Genomic DNA, 13,406 nt, shown 5'->3' on the forward strand with positions numbered 1-13,406 from the left:
ACACACACACACACACACACACACGCAAACTCACCTGTCTAACGAGAGTTGAGGGATCAGGATGGCAGTGTAGGTGAGTTTGGTGCTCAGTGGATCCTGGCTGCCAGAAAGAGCTAGCTTCTCGCTTCTCCTACATTTCCCTGATCCTCCTCCTCTACAGTCCCACCCAGCTCCTCAGCCCCTCCCCTCAGTACCCCCTGTCTGAAGAGAGCCACTGAGTCTCACTCCACCCTCCTCTGCAGGAGCCAACCGACAAGCGGCAGCCTCTGGACTAGGAATCCAAGAGCATAAAACGCTCTGAGCTGCTGCGTCTGCTCATGCCTGTGTTCAGTCTGCTCATGCCTGTGTTCACCCTCCGGTGAGAGCGCGGTGGGAGCACGCCGTGGCTTGGCAGGGGTTTCCAATACCTGCAGGCACCGCCCATGGTCCTGGACCTCACCTTCAAGACAACTTAGAAACGGCTACTCTCTCCGATTCCAAAAGAAAGTTTGGACAAAGTAAATTTGGGGTGGATTTGGGAGATGGCAGCTGCTCCCTTTGCTTCCTCGGTGTCACCTCTCAGAAGCCCCCACTTCCAACCTCCTCCAACCTTCCCATATTAACACCCACCTCCCAGCCCGCCTTTTCTTTCTTTGATTCCCCAGCCTCTATGGGGTCCCGGTTCTGCTCCTTACTCCTTTCGTTCTCTCTGTCCCTGTCTGCTGAACTATCTCACCTGTTTCCAAGCCTTCACTCCACCGTCACCCCTCACCTCCCTTCTTTCCCTCCACCTCTAACCTTTCTCTCTCACTATCCAACTTCTTACTTGCACCCACACCGTCCCTCCATCCACCTTCCCCTCCTTCTCTCCCTCTAAACCTAACCATGGATTCTGAGCCTTCTTGGACTGCTACCCCCTCCCCTGGGGGCACCCTGTTTGTCCCCAATACCACCACACCCTGGCTGGGTAGGGATGAAGAGCTAGCCAAGGTGGAAATTGGTATCCTAGCTACTGTCCTGGTTCTGGCCACAGGAGGCAACCTGGCTGTACTACTGATTCTGGGCCTCCAGGGCCATAAGCGCTCCCGCATGCATCTGTTCGTGCTGCACTTGGCCCTGACCGACCTGGGCGTGGCGCTTTTCCAGGTACTGCCTCAGCTGCTCTGGGACATCACCTATCGCTTCCAGGGCTCTGACCTCCTCTGCCGGGCTGTCAAATATCTACAGGTGCTCAGCATGTTTGCTTCCACTTACATGCTGCTGGCCATGACGCTGGACCGGTACCTGGCTGTCTGTCACCCTCTTCGAAGCCTCCAGCAGCCCAGCCAGTCCACCTACCCTCTTATTGCTGCTCCCTGGCTGCTGGCTGCCATCCTCAGCCTCCCTCAAGTGTTCATTTTTTCGTTGCGAGAGGTGATCCAGGGCTCAGGGGTGCTGGACTGCTGGGCAGATTTCTACTTTTCCTGGGGCCCGCGGGCCTACATCACCTGGACCACCATGGCCATCTTTGTGCTGCCCGTGGTGGTGCTCACAGCTTGCTATGGCCTCATCTGCCACGAGATCTACAAGAACCTGAAAGTCAAGACACAGGCTGGCAGGGAGGAAAGAAGGGGCTGGCCCAAGTCCTCATCTTCTGCCGCTGCTGCAGCCACTAGGGGGCTGCCGTCCCGGGTCAGCAGCATCAGTACCATCTCCAGGGCAAAGATCCGAACCGTGAAGATGACCTTTGTCATTGTGCTGGCCTACATTGCTTGCTGGGCACCTTTCTTCAGTGTCCAGATGTGGTCTGTGTGGGACGAGAATGCCCCTAATGAAGGCGAGTATGTGGGGTGTGGGGTGAGGTGGTGGGGACAGAAAATAGGGTCACGGTAAGGATCACAATGTCTCCCAGGACCAGGCAGGACACAAATGAACGGGGTAACTAAGTGAGTTGGTGCTTGCCTGTCTTAAAGCATCCTCTGCTGCTGTAAGAAATACCCACCTAACACTTGAAGCACAGAAGTTTATTTCTCACTTTCCTAGAATTGGGAAGTCTGGGAAGGTTCTTTTTAGAAAATGGGGACTCTCTGAAGATTCCCAGGGTGGTGAAGGGCACCCCTGGGAGTGGCCAAATTGGTTTTTATAGTGAATATTCTCTTATGGTAACAATCATTTCTTTTTTCGTGCTAACTCATTAAACTATTAATTCTTAAGGCCCTAGGATCTAGTCAGTTTCCAAAGGTCTCATTGGAAAGTACCATTGGCATATAGGACTTTGAGGGATCTGTTTCTAAAACAAGAATTCTGGGGACAGACATTCAGACCACAGTCTTGCCCAATAAAGTCCTGCCCAGCCCGCTGAGGCTATGTTGAGTGAATATCAATTATGTGGGATTTCTTGGTTTAAAAAATTAAGATTTATTTATTAGGTAAGTGATGTTCTGCCTGCCCAGGCAGAAGTAGGCACCAGATGTCATTATTTGTTTCTAAGCCACCATGTAGTTGCTGGGAATTGAACTCATGACTACTTGAAGAGCAGTCTTAACCTCTGAGCCATCTCTCTGAGCACAAGTTTCTTAATTTTTAAATTTTGGTTACTTATTTGACAGTTTTAAAATATCATTTGCATGGCCCCTGTGGGAAAGAGGGTTAGGTATATTTGCTCAGCCAACTTCTAGCATGCTACATGAACCCGAGGATCATAGACTAACAGATCTGAAAGGGGTTTCAAATAATCTAGTCCAGGGTGGCAATGCTGGGTATGGGGACTCTCTGTGTGCCCTTCCCTTCTGTGTCTGGACATAGCTCTGTGGCTCTTTCTCAACAGCCACTTCTAATTAGTTAGGACTGGCATAGGACAGCATTTAGATCTCAAATTCAACTCTATCATTCTGTCACCGAGGAAAGGTTGGCACAGAAAGGGTCTGTGACTTGCCCAAGGCCATGTTACCCCAGCCCCAGGAGGAGCTAGAGAGCCCAATCTTTCAGATTTTCCCAGTCTTTCTTTTTCTTTTCTTCCTATTTTATTTTATGAGTTCAGATATTTTGCCTGAATGCCTGTGGCCAATGTGTGTACTAGGTACCCACAGAAGCCAGAAAAGGATATTGACTCACCTGGAACTGGGATTATAGATGGTCATGAGCCACCACATGGGTGGTGGAAATGAAACCTAGGTCCTCTTCAAGACTAGTCTCTTTCTTGCAACCCACACCTTGCCTACAACCCTGGTTCTTAACTTAGATCTACAAAGAGAGGCTTTCCCTTTATCTGAAAAACAAAGTAAGATTCTTAAAAAAAAAAAAAAGAGCTCTACATACATGATACCAGAGAATGAAGTAGTCAGCAGCCTTGTGAGCTTCGGATGCTGCAGATGGCTCAGGCTGTCCTTGTAACTACTGTGCAGCCCGGACTGATGTCCAACTTTTGATGCTCCCGCCTCTGCCTCCAGCCTACTAGGAATGTAGATAGGTAACACCATGCTTGGTTCTATCTTTTGGCATTAGTCTGAACACGAAGGTGTTTGCAAGTTTTTCTGTAAGCAATGAGCATATTCAATCCAACTTACTATGGATACTAGCCAAGGCCAGAATGATGTAGCCAAGGAAGGGCTCCTTTGGCACCAAACATGTGGATCTGCATGGTGTTATGGAGTGGCTTTCTCTACAGTGCCCCTGAGGAACTTGGAGCTCAGAGTGGCCTTAAAGCTGCTGGCCCAAGATGCCGCGGCTAGTAAGCAATAGAGCCGGTACTTGAAACAAGTGGTTTATGAGCCAACTTTATCTGTTACATGGCTTTTCTCCCAGCAATTTCAGGCTGGCCAATGACGCCAAGGATGAGGTAGTTTTTGCCCTTTATTGAAGGATGTGTGGGAAGAGGAATTCTATTTTCTCCATTAGTTGGTGTGGTTTAGACCCGTTTGCCTGAAGCACCTACCTTTATTATTAGAGTGTCCCCAATACATTGTCTGCGTAGATAGTGATTTCCTGTGGCTGAGGGCCTCTCTGGCCCAGCAGTGTAGAGACAAAACCCTGTCCTACAATGTGCTCTCAGAAAAATAAAAGCTCAAGGACAAAATAAAAGCTTAACAATTATTTGTTCAGTATACCTCATGCTCCCATGGCTTTTGGTTAGATCTGTCTCCTTGCCCCGGTTAGCTGAATTGGTGCCTGGACTGGATTTGGTGAATCTTCCCACAAGGGCTCAGAAGAAGAGCTTCCATGGAAGCCGATGCTTCCTCCTGGCACATCCTCAGCCCTTCCCTGTGCCTGGCTCAGATGGACCAAACCAAACATGCTTCCTAAGGCATGGAATTTGTCCACCGAGGCCAAATGGCTTTGGCTTCTTCCCCTATGCCTTTTATTGAATGTTCTCACCTTATACCCCTGCCCCCCCTTTTTTTGTCCCAGAGGTGGCCATATGCAGAACACACCCAAGGGAGTCACTCATGGTTGTCCTGAAACTCTTCCCTTGCACTGCTACTGGGTAAACACATGAGCTGGACCTTTGATGTTAGCGGTGGTAGCTCTGACGGGGTCCAGTATCTGCTTTAGAGACAGAAGGTGTGGAGTGGCAGTTCTTGTTGACTGTGCTAGAAGAGCTGGAAGGGCTGCTTGTGAGTTTCATACCAGGTCTGCCATTGCTTTTAAAAACTTCTACTTCTGTGAAGAAGCTAGTGCGCCAGCTGTGGCAGTGTACAGATGTGTGCAGCAGGAGGCCGGGGTCATCTTAGCAGCTTGTTTGGATTGTGAGAAGTGTTTCCACTGAACTCTAGGAAGGACAATGTATCTGAAAGGGATCTTATTAGACGTCTCCACCTGGACACTCTGCCTGCCTCAAATAGATTTTGTTTTGTTCCTTTTTCTCTCATGAGAGAGTAGATTCCTAGTGACAATTTGAGAATGAGATTGGGATCCAAGCAGACACTCTGAGCCTAGAACCTGCCCACCATGTTGTACTTGGGGACGGTAGCAGACTTGCAGGGCAGCCGAGTTTCATTCATTACTAGGTCCCTAGCACAGGAACCTGCACAAGTCGGTGATCACATGTTCAGTGACCAAATGACAGAAAGACTGAGACTAGAGAGAAGAAGGAGGAGGAGGTGCATAGGGCCCCGAGAAGCCATTATCCATAACGCAAATGAGGGCAAAGAAGAGGGCCCAGAACTTGTTTATTTGCCCTGGGTATGGTATAGACAGTGTCTCATCTTAAGTCTATATCCATTAGGGCCAAGGTCCTGCAAACATGTGTTGGAGCCCCATATGGAGTCACATAGGTAGATACGACATATTGGGGATTGAAAAAAATCTTGGTGAGAGCAAAGAATTTCTGAATGTGCAGTGACGAGGATTTATTCAAAATCAAATGTGTAATGAGTCTGAGGTGTTTCTGGCAATGCTCACCTGGGTTGCGCCCTGCAGGTCCACTGAGCCTTGGTTCTGAATGTATAACATGCATGCTCTGCACTGTGCATGCTGCAGTGCCACGTAATGCCAAAGAATGCTGCGGGAAGCACCTCAGCGCAGACCCAAAACTGCTGCGTGTTACAAACGGCAATGTTTTTACTGTGTGTACAAGCTGTTTGCTCTTGTAGAAATATAAAGTTTTAAAGTGAAAACAAAGTCCAGTCACCCTTTCACAGGGGTCGCCTAAGACCATCAGAAAACACAAACATTTACATTATGATTCATAGCAGTAGCAAGATTACAGTTATGAAGTAGCAACAAAAATAATTTTATGGTTGAGGGTCACCACAACACGAGGGACTGTATTAAAGGGTCAAGGCATTAGGACGACTGAGAATCACTGAACGAGGTTAAGGCTTGCAGGAGTAGGCAGATAAAGATGGCTGAAGTTATTCAGCTGAGAGCTGACTGTCTTTGGAGTGATACATTTTACCTCACCATTTCTGTGGGTCAGGAATTCACAGACCCATCTTGTTGGGCCCTTTGACTTAGAGTTTTTCACAGGCAAGCAGTCATGTTATTATCAGCCAGGTCATCGGAAGGCTCGGCTGGGTGAGGGGGGCAGGGATCTGCTTCAAGTGTGCTTGTGCGTGGGTTGGCTGGCAAGCCTCGCGAATAGGCTGACCACATGCATCGGTTCCTTGCTATGAAGGCCTCTCCACAGGCCTCTTTCTAGCATGACAGTTGGCTTCCTCCATAGTGAAGGAGTTATACAAGTTTCATCCCAAGGTCTGCTGAGCTATTGCTTTGAGCCTGAGGCAAAGGAAAATACGGTGAGCAGAAAATATGGCAAGACTGCTCCATAGAAAGTAGAAGGAAAAAAAGCCCCAAAATCAGTTTTAATACTTTTTTAACATCACTGCTCAGCATTCATTGAATTAGCATATCCTTGGATTGCACTGAATTTGTTTGAGCTTTAAATTTTTTAAGCTACTGACTTGAGTTGCATATTAAAAAATAACCGGGGGAGGAGGTTTAGTAGGTGAAGTGTTTGCATAAAACACATGAGACCTGGATTTGCATCTCCAGCATCCATGGGAAAAGCCTGGTGGGATGGTGGGGTCCATGTGGGGACAGGAGGATGATGAATGATTGCTGTCTGACCAAGTCTAGCCAATCAGTGGGCGCCAGGGTCAGCGAAATGTCCTGTGTCTAAAAAAACATAGTAATATGGAGAGTGATGGAGGAAGATGCTTGACATGAACCTCTGACCTCCACACTTGCATGCACAAGCATGTGCACCTGCATACACATCTGTACATGCATCTACACTACACATGTATGCATCAACAACATTAGGAGAAAATGTCATTGAATGTATTTTGACCTGGGATTGGTATCCAATTTCCAATAATATCTGACCTTACACAGTCTTCTGTTATTTTATATTACATATTCATACAAAGCAACATTCTCAGCATTGGCTATTAAAAATTCAAAATACTAGTCAACTCCGAGAAACACTGAAAATGCTCGGTGTTCTATAATATTTGGCTAAGATATGCCCACATGAGAACAAGCAAACACATCCATACCATTGGCATGAAAACTAGTTATAGTCCTTAATAAACATGTACCAAAAATTGTTTTAAAATAAATGTTGGGCTGGGGAGAAGGCTCAGCAGTTAAGAGCACTGACTGCTCTTCCACAGGTCCTGAGTTCAAATCCCAGCAGCCACATGGTGGCTCACAACCATCTGTAATGGGATTTGATGCCCTCTTCTGGTGTGTCTGAAGACGGCACCAATGTACTCCGGCACCAATGTACTCACATAATAAATAAATAAATCTTAAAAAAAAAAAGTCTTGAACCTCAGAGATCAGTAGCTACATCTTATGGCAGAGAAACCCAGAAAATCTGCACTGTAATTTGAGTGACAGATACTTTAAGGAGCAAAAGATGTGAGGGAATCAGGCCCTCCCCACACTCCACCCCCCAAAAGTCCATAGCAGCAACAGAGAGAAGAAAGATGCTTGGAAGATCCCCTCTTCTTGGCAGCCATAAAGTGACATTTTAAAGAGACCTCTGCTGTTTCAGTGTCTTGGTAACCTGTGAGACCTTCTGTGAATTTCGCTCTTAAGAAACTCAGAGCGGGTGCCGTGGGTTTATATGCTGGCCCTGGCCTGCAGAACACCACCAGACGGTGGCAAAACTGAACCAGCCACACAGTGTTCAGTGGAAACCTAGCTAAAGCTACAGTCTGCTGGGGAAGTTAAATATGGGCTCCAAGCAGAGCTTCAAGCATCAGGAACTATACCGTAGTATAGGACTAGTGTTTGCAAATGGACTCCTGAAGGATTTCCCCAGAAATGACCAAACTCTGAGATACAACCAGTGAAGGGCCACATGTGGAGTAGACAGAAGTCTGTAAGCTGGTCATCCAACAATCTCCAAAGGTGAGAACAGCATGCACATCATGAAACTGGACTCGGAACTATCCTTGAAGAGTCCCCCAGCATCTATGACCTGACACAGCCTGGAAGGCAGGAACAGGCTTCTGGGTGCCAGGGACAGAATGCCAAGACTCAAGAGGGAGTGAGCAAATGAACCAGACTGCATTTGTACTCTGTGCCCTGATCCAGCTTGCTCCCCTTCACTTCTGCTTTTCCCTTAGTTGATACCCAGTGCCAGTTCCTTAGGCCAGCTGCACCCAGCTCTGTCTTGGTTTCTATCTGCTCCCACTCTCCTCACTGGCTGGTTTGGGTCACAGGGTTTCTGTGTCTCAGCTTTCTGAGCTGGGGTGATTTTAAACTCTCGGTATCTCCTCCCCTTTCTCTGCCCATTCTACCTTTAGCAAAGACTACCTCTGGCCACCCACACACTCACGCTTGTCCCTACTGCTCTTCCTCCAATTTACGGTTCCCTCCCTTACTCTTTCTTCATCGACCACACTGTCTGATGAAGTGATTACATGCCTGTAATCACTATCAGTTCACCTTTGTTGTCTGACGTGACTGGTGCTTAGGAAGTGATCGTTTTCATTGGACTACTACTTTATTATCATAGTGAGCCTACTCCTTCATAGTGGCTGTTTCCGCAGCTACTATTCTGCTCTCAGGGGAGATCAATCATGATGCCCTGAACAGCGTCTAATAAAGGCGAATGGCGCCTCAGCCCTATTATAGCGTAGCTTCTCTCGAACACTTGCAATGCTTCTATTGATAGAATATGAGTGATTTTGTAAAAAAATCTAACCAGTGGCCTAACCCCAAATGCACAAGTCCTAACCCAAAACCATAAAGAAAAGGAAAAGCCAAAGAAAAACAACTCCTTCAAAAATTTCTAGTTCAACAGTAATGACCTCCAATAAGACTGAATTAGTCAAAAATCCCATGCAAAGGATTTAAAGAGTGATTAGAAGTATGTTCAAGGAAGTCATAGAGGACACAAAAAATCTCCCTCATGAGTTCCAACAGGATACAAAGAGCTGAAAGGGACCAAAATGCTGAAGAAAAGCAAACTGAATATTGGAAATTTAAAATTAGTAAGTCTAGAAAGCTCCATGGACAACCTCGCCAAAAGGATGGATCAGGGATTGAAGACAGAACAGAGAAACTGAGTCAGCCAGTGAAAAGTGAGATCTGCGGAATACCCTGAGAAGACACGATCAGTGAAAAAATGAGATCTAAGGGATACCCTGAGAAGGCACGATCCACAAGTCATGGGCATAGAAGAAAGAGAGAAAATCTCATGCTAAAGGCATAGAAAACATTTCCAATACGGTTTATAGCCTCAAAACTCATCTATTGAAGGCAATACACATCCAGGCAAGGGATGGATTTAAAGTTCCAAATGGATATGACCAGAAAAGAACTTGCTCAATCCAGTTATAGTTAAGGTACATTGGAAACAACAAGAGAGAAATACCAAGTCACCCTCAGAGGAACGGCTGACTCCTCAACAGGCTTTACAAGCAAGGAGGGCTTAGAGTGATGTGTATTTGCTCAGCCTACAGTCCATCGTAACTGAAACAGAAAGAAAACTCTCCACGAGGAAAACACACTAAAGGAACCCAGGACCACCAGGCTCTACAAAAGACGCTGGAAGGAATTCTTCATAGCAAAGAGAAAGGCACACACATCCATGAGACCCTGGGAAAGGAAATTAACTTCTTTATGGTTTATTATCAGCAAATGTTCCATTTGTCTACCGATATAGACACCCTAGGAAACATTCATTTTCTTAGGTGAAGATGGGTCATATAGAGAGAAAGTTTAGAAGGCCTGCTTTAAGTTTGAGGCTGGACTGGGTTACAGAGGGAGGCTAGGTCAAAGGAAGAGGAGGGAGAGAAATCTCGAATTAGAGGATTCATGGTCCAGATTCATAGTCCAGAAATCATTTTCTTCTATTTGGACCAATCTTACACAGGGAGAGTTTACTTGAACCTGAACTTGAAGCAAACCATTCCTAAAGTTAAAAATCAACCAAAACTAAGGTAGTGAGACCTGGACTCAGGAGTTACAGGTAAGGTCTGAGCTATGCCTATCTAGGTATAGAATCCCAAGTAAATCTCTTTCCCCTTCTGGGAAATGTCTTCATCTCCTCAGTGGAGATTCAGCCTCTGTCCTAGAGCCTTCCCCACCCCCACCCCACCCCACCCCCACCCCCACTGATCCCTCTTGAGTTGTGATTTTTTTCCCCTTTTTAAAAAAATTGGTATTTATTTCATTTACATTTCCAATGCTATCCCAAAAGTCCCCCACATGCTCCCCCACCCACTCCCCCACCCACCCACTCTCACTTCTTGGCCCTGTTGTTCCCCTGTACTGAGGCATATAAAGTTTGCACGACTAATGGGCCTCTCTTTCCACTGATGACCAACTAAGCCATTTTCTGATTCATATGCAGCTAGAGACACGAGCTCCAGTGGGGTACTGGTTAGTTCATATTGTTGTTCCACCTATAGGATTGCAGATCCCTTTAGCTCCTTGGGTACTTTCTCTAGCTCCTCCATTGGAGGCCCCGTGGTCCATCCAATAGCTGACTGTGAACATCCACTTCTGTGTTTGCTAGGCCCCCGCATAGTCTCACAAGAGACAGCTCTATCTGGGTCCTTTCAGCAAAATCTTGCTAGTTGTGATTCTAATGCCTTACGTGCTTCTGTCTTGGCAGATTCTACCAATGTGGCTTTCACCATCTCGATGCTTCTGGGCAACCTCAGCAGCTGCTGCAACCCCTGGATCTATATGGGCTTCAACAGCCACCTGTTGCCACGTTCCCTGAGTCACCGCGCCTGCTGCAGGGGTTCCAAGCCCCGAGTGCACAGGCAGCTCTCCAACAGCAGCCTCGCTAGCCGCCGCACAACACTGCTGACCCACACCTGTGGTCCATCTACTCTCCGTCTTAGCCTTAACCTCAGCCTCCATGCAAAGCCTAAGCCTGCGGGCTCGCTGAAGGATTTGGAGCAGGTGGATGGAGAAGCCACTATGGAGACCAGCATCTCTTAGAGAAGAGTCCCTGGACTCTGGTTCTGTGCATCTCAGGCACTGGGAATACGGACTAGGTGGCTCAGGGATGGTAGAAAGTAGAGCTTAGTTTGAGGCAGGGTGAGGCCAGAGTAGCTGGTACTACTTTGTCAAGGCAGGGCTTAGTGTGGGTATGGACCATTCTCTCTTAATTTTAGATAGCTGGAAATCAGGAAACTCAACCCCCCTGTTCCTGCCACCCTGACAAAGCACCCATAAGCATACCCAACTGGTAGATATAGTGTTCTAGATCTAGGACAGCTTAGATGGTACTGTCAATGCAGAGACTCATCTCATTACTTGACTAACTGTCCCGATTCTAACCTGACTGGTGCATCGCAGTGGAACAAGGAGAGGAGAGAATAGATTATTAGAAAGGAGGATGGGTAAATGGGACTTCCGGCCACACTCACCTGTCTACAGAAGTGAACTAGTATGATGGTGATGTGGGACCTGATACCTAGTAGGGATGTAGTAAATGCTGGCTCTTCTCCCCATCACCCTTACCACAGGATGGGTGGTGTGGGAACACTCTGTGAGTTCTCAGTGGTATGTTCCACTGCGGCTGAGATACCCAGAAAGGGGAGAGGGAAGAAGGAATAGAAATGGACACAAGAAAGACCAGGGGCAGGAATAAGTCTGAAAGAACACAGGGCTAGTATCTCCTTCCCTAGTTCCTCCAGGAACCCAGACTTCCTTCCTCTGGGGCAGTGTGGAACAGACTTATTGGAAAAAACCCAACATGATCATGGCTCTAGAAATCCTTGAAGTTTTAGGGAAAGTTGGAATCAAGATTTTAAATCTTTGCTCTACCCTGGGAAGCCACCTCCACTTTCCGGGCCCCTGCCTCATCAGCAGTGAGATGATTCTGAAGTCTCTCTCAGCTCTGGCCTTCTACGGCTTTACAAAACTGCAACTGGGTAATAGCCCCCAAACACAAAGGGTGTTCTAACCAATGGGCTCTTAGAATTGTTTCATTTCCATAACGACTCAGTATACACCTGACCTCAGTTCTGGTAGGTCCTGTCATGGCTTTGGCAACAGAAGTCTCAGGACAGAGAAAGAGGAGGTGACTGCCTCCTGCCTTGCACCTTTAGCACTGACTCCTGTCCCCCATCTCCATGTCTGTTTGCTGCTCTCCAGTTCTCTAGTGTGCAAGGGTTGGATGTACTCTGACTTCAGTTCTGTATTGGTGAGTCCTCCTCCAAGGTAGGAAGAGATATCAAGGAAAGGTGAATGCTAGGGCCTTGCCCCATTCTCCCTAATATCTCCAGGGGAACTAAAATCTTAGGGGAACTTTTCCACCTCAGTTCTGGTTCCAAGGGAAAGCTAAAATTATAAAAAACGTACCAGCAAGTATCAGGTCAGGAGGGCTGGGTCCTGACTCTGTCCTAGCTGTGACCACTGTCAGTAAGACGATGAGCCTGGATGTCTCAGGTATAAGAGTCAAAGTGGGTATACATGTGGTTTGCAATCATTGCAGATCTACAAGCTTTGGAGCAAAATTCCTGGGAACAGCCTCACTCTGCTCAATCCTAGGGATGCTTCAAAGAGTGTCTGTGGCTTTGCAAAGATACTTCTCATGTGCCTAGTTTTAGTCATCTTGGAGGAGGGAACATCAATTGAGGAGCTGCCTCCATCAGACTGGTCAGTAGGCATTTTTTTGATAGGCAATTGATGTGGGAGGGCCCAGCCCACTGTGGACAGTGCCACCCTTGGAGAAGTGGTCATAGGTTGTGTAAAAAAGAAGGCTGACACGAAAACATACATACAAGTAACACCATACAGACTGAGCAGTTTGTACTCAGGAATACACATGTACATATATGTATGTAACAACAGTTAATGCAAAAAGGCAAAGGCTTAGAAAAGGAGAAGGTAAGAGTGTATAGGAGAGTGTAGAGGGAAGAAAGGGAGGGGGAATGATGTAATTACACTATAACCTCAAAAATAAAAGAAATTACTTTAAAAATTAAAAAGAAAGAAGGGAAGAGTGAAAGAAAGGAAGAGAGAGAGAAGAAGGAGGAAGAGGAAGAAGAGGAGGAAGAGGAGGAGGAAGAGGAGGAGGAAGAGGCAGGCTGATCAAGCTATGGAGAGTAAACCAGTAAGCAACACTCCTTCATTGCCTCTGCTTCAGTTCCTGCCTTCAGGTTCTTGCCTGGAGTTCCTGCTCTGACTTCTTGCAGTGATGGCGCATGACCTGTGAATTATAAGATGAAATAAATACTTTCCTCCCCAAGTTGTTTTTTTGGTCATGGTGTTTATCATAGCAATAGAAAACAAACTAGGGCACTTCTTTAAGGACCAGTCTGCCATAGGGAGCCTACTTAGGATTCCTAGGACTGAGCAGAACTTCTAACTCTGGAGTACTAGAGAACTGGAGAACAGCAAACAGAAACAGGGCGGGGGGTGGGGGGTGTCAGTGCTAAAGGTGCAAGGCAGGAGGTGGTCACCTCCCCTTTCTCTGTCCTGTGTCTTCTGTTGCCAAGGCAGTCCCATGCATCTAACCACCTCTCTTC

General features: G+C 47.0%; 1 protein-coding gene across 1 annotated transcript; it reads left to right on the forward strand.

The window, feature by feature from the left end:
* The first annotated feature begins 237 nt into the window (after positions 1-237).
* Positions 238-13,124, forward strand: Avpr1b (arginine vasopressin receptor 1B). The gene is made up of 2 exons (NM_011924.2): positions 238-1,795; positions 10,535-13,124. The coding sequence occupies exons 1-2, from the start codon at positions 865-867 to the stop codon at positions 10,867-10,869; spliced, it is 1,266 nt and encodes a 421-aa protein (NP_036054.1). The 5' UTR covers positions 238-864; the 3' UTR covers positions 10,870-13,124.
* Positions 13,125-13,406: the final 282 nt, after the last annotated feature.

The sequence above is a fragment of the Mus musculus genome, chromosome 1 (genome assembly GCF_000001635.26).
Source record: "Mus musculus strain C57BL/6J chromosome 1, GRCm38.p6 C57BL/6J".
NCBI classification, from domain to species: Eukaryota; Metazoa; Chordata; class Mammalia; order Rodentia; family Muridae; genus Mus; species Mus musculus.

Coding starts and splice junctions, on each gene's coding strand:
- Avpr1b (NM_011924.2), top strand. CDS start 865: ATGGATTCTGAGCCTTCTTGGACTGCTACCCCCTCCCCTGGGGGCACC. Junction 1,796..10,534: donor CGAGAATGCCCCTAATGAAG/GCGAGTATGTGG, acceptor CTGTCTTGGCAG/ATTCTACCAATGTGGCTTTC.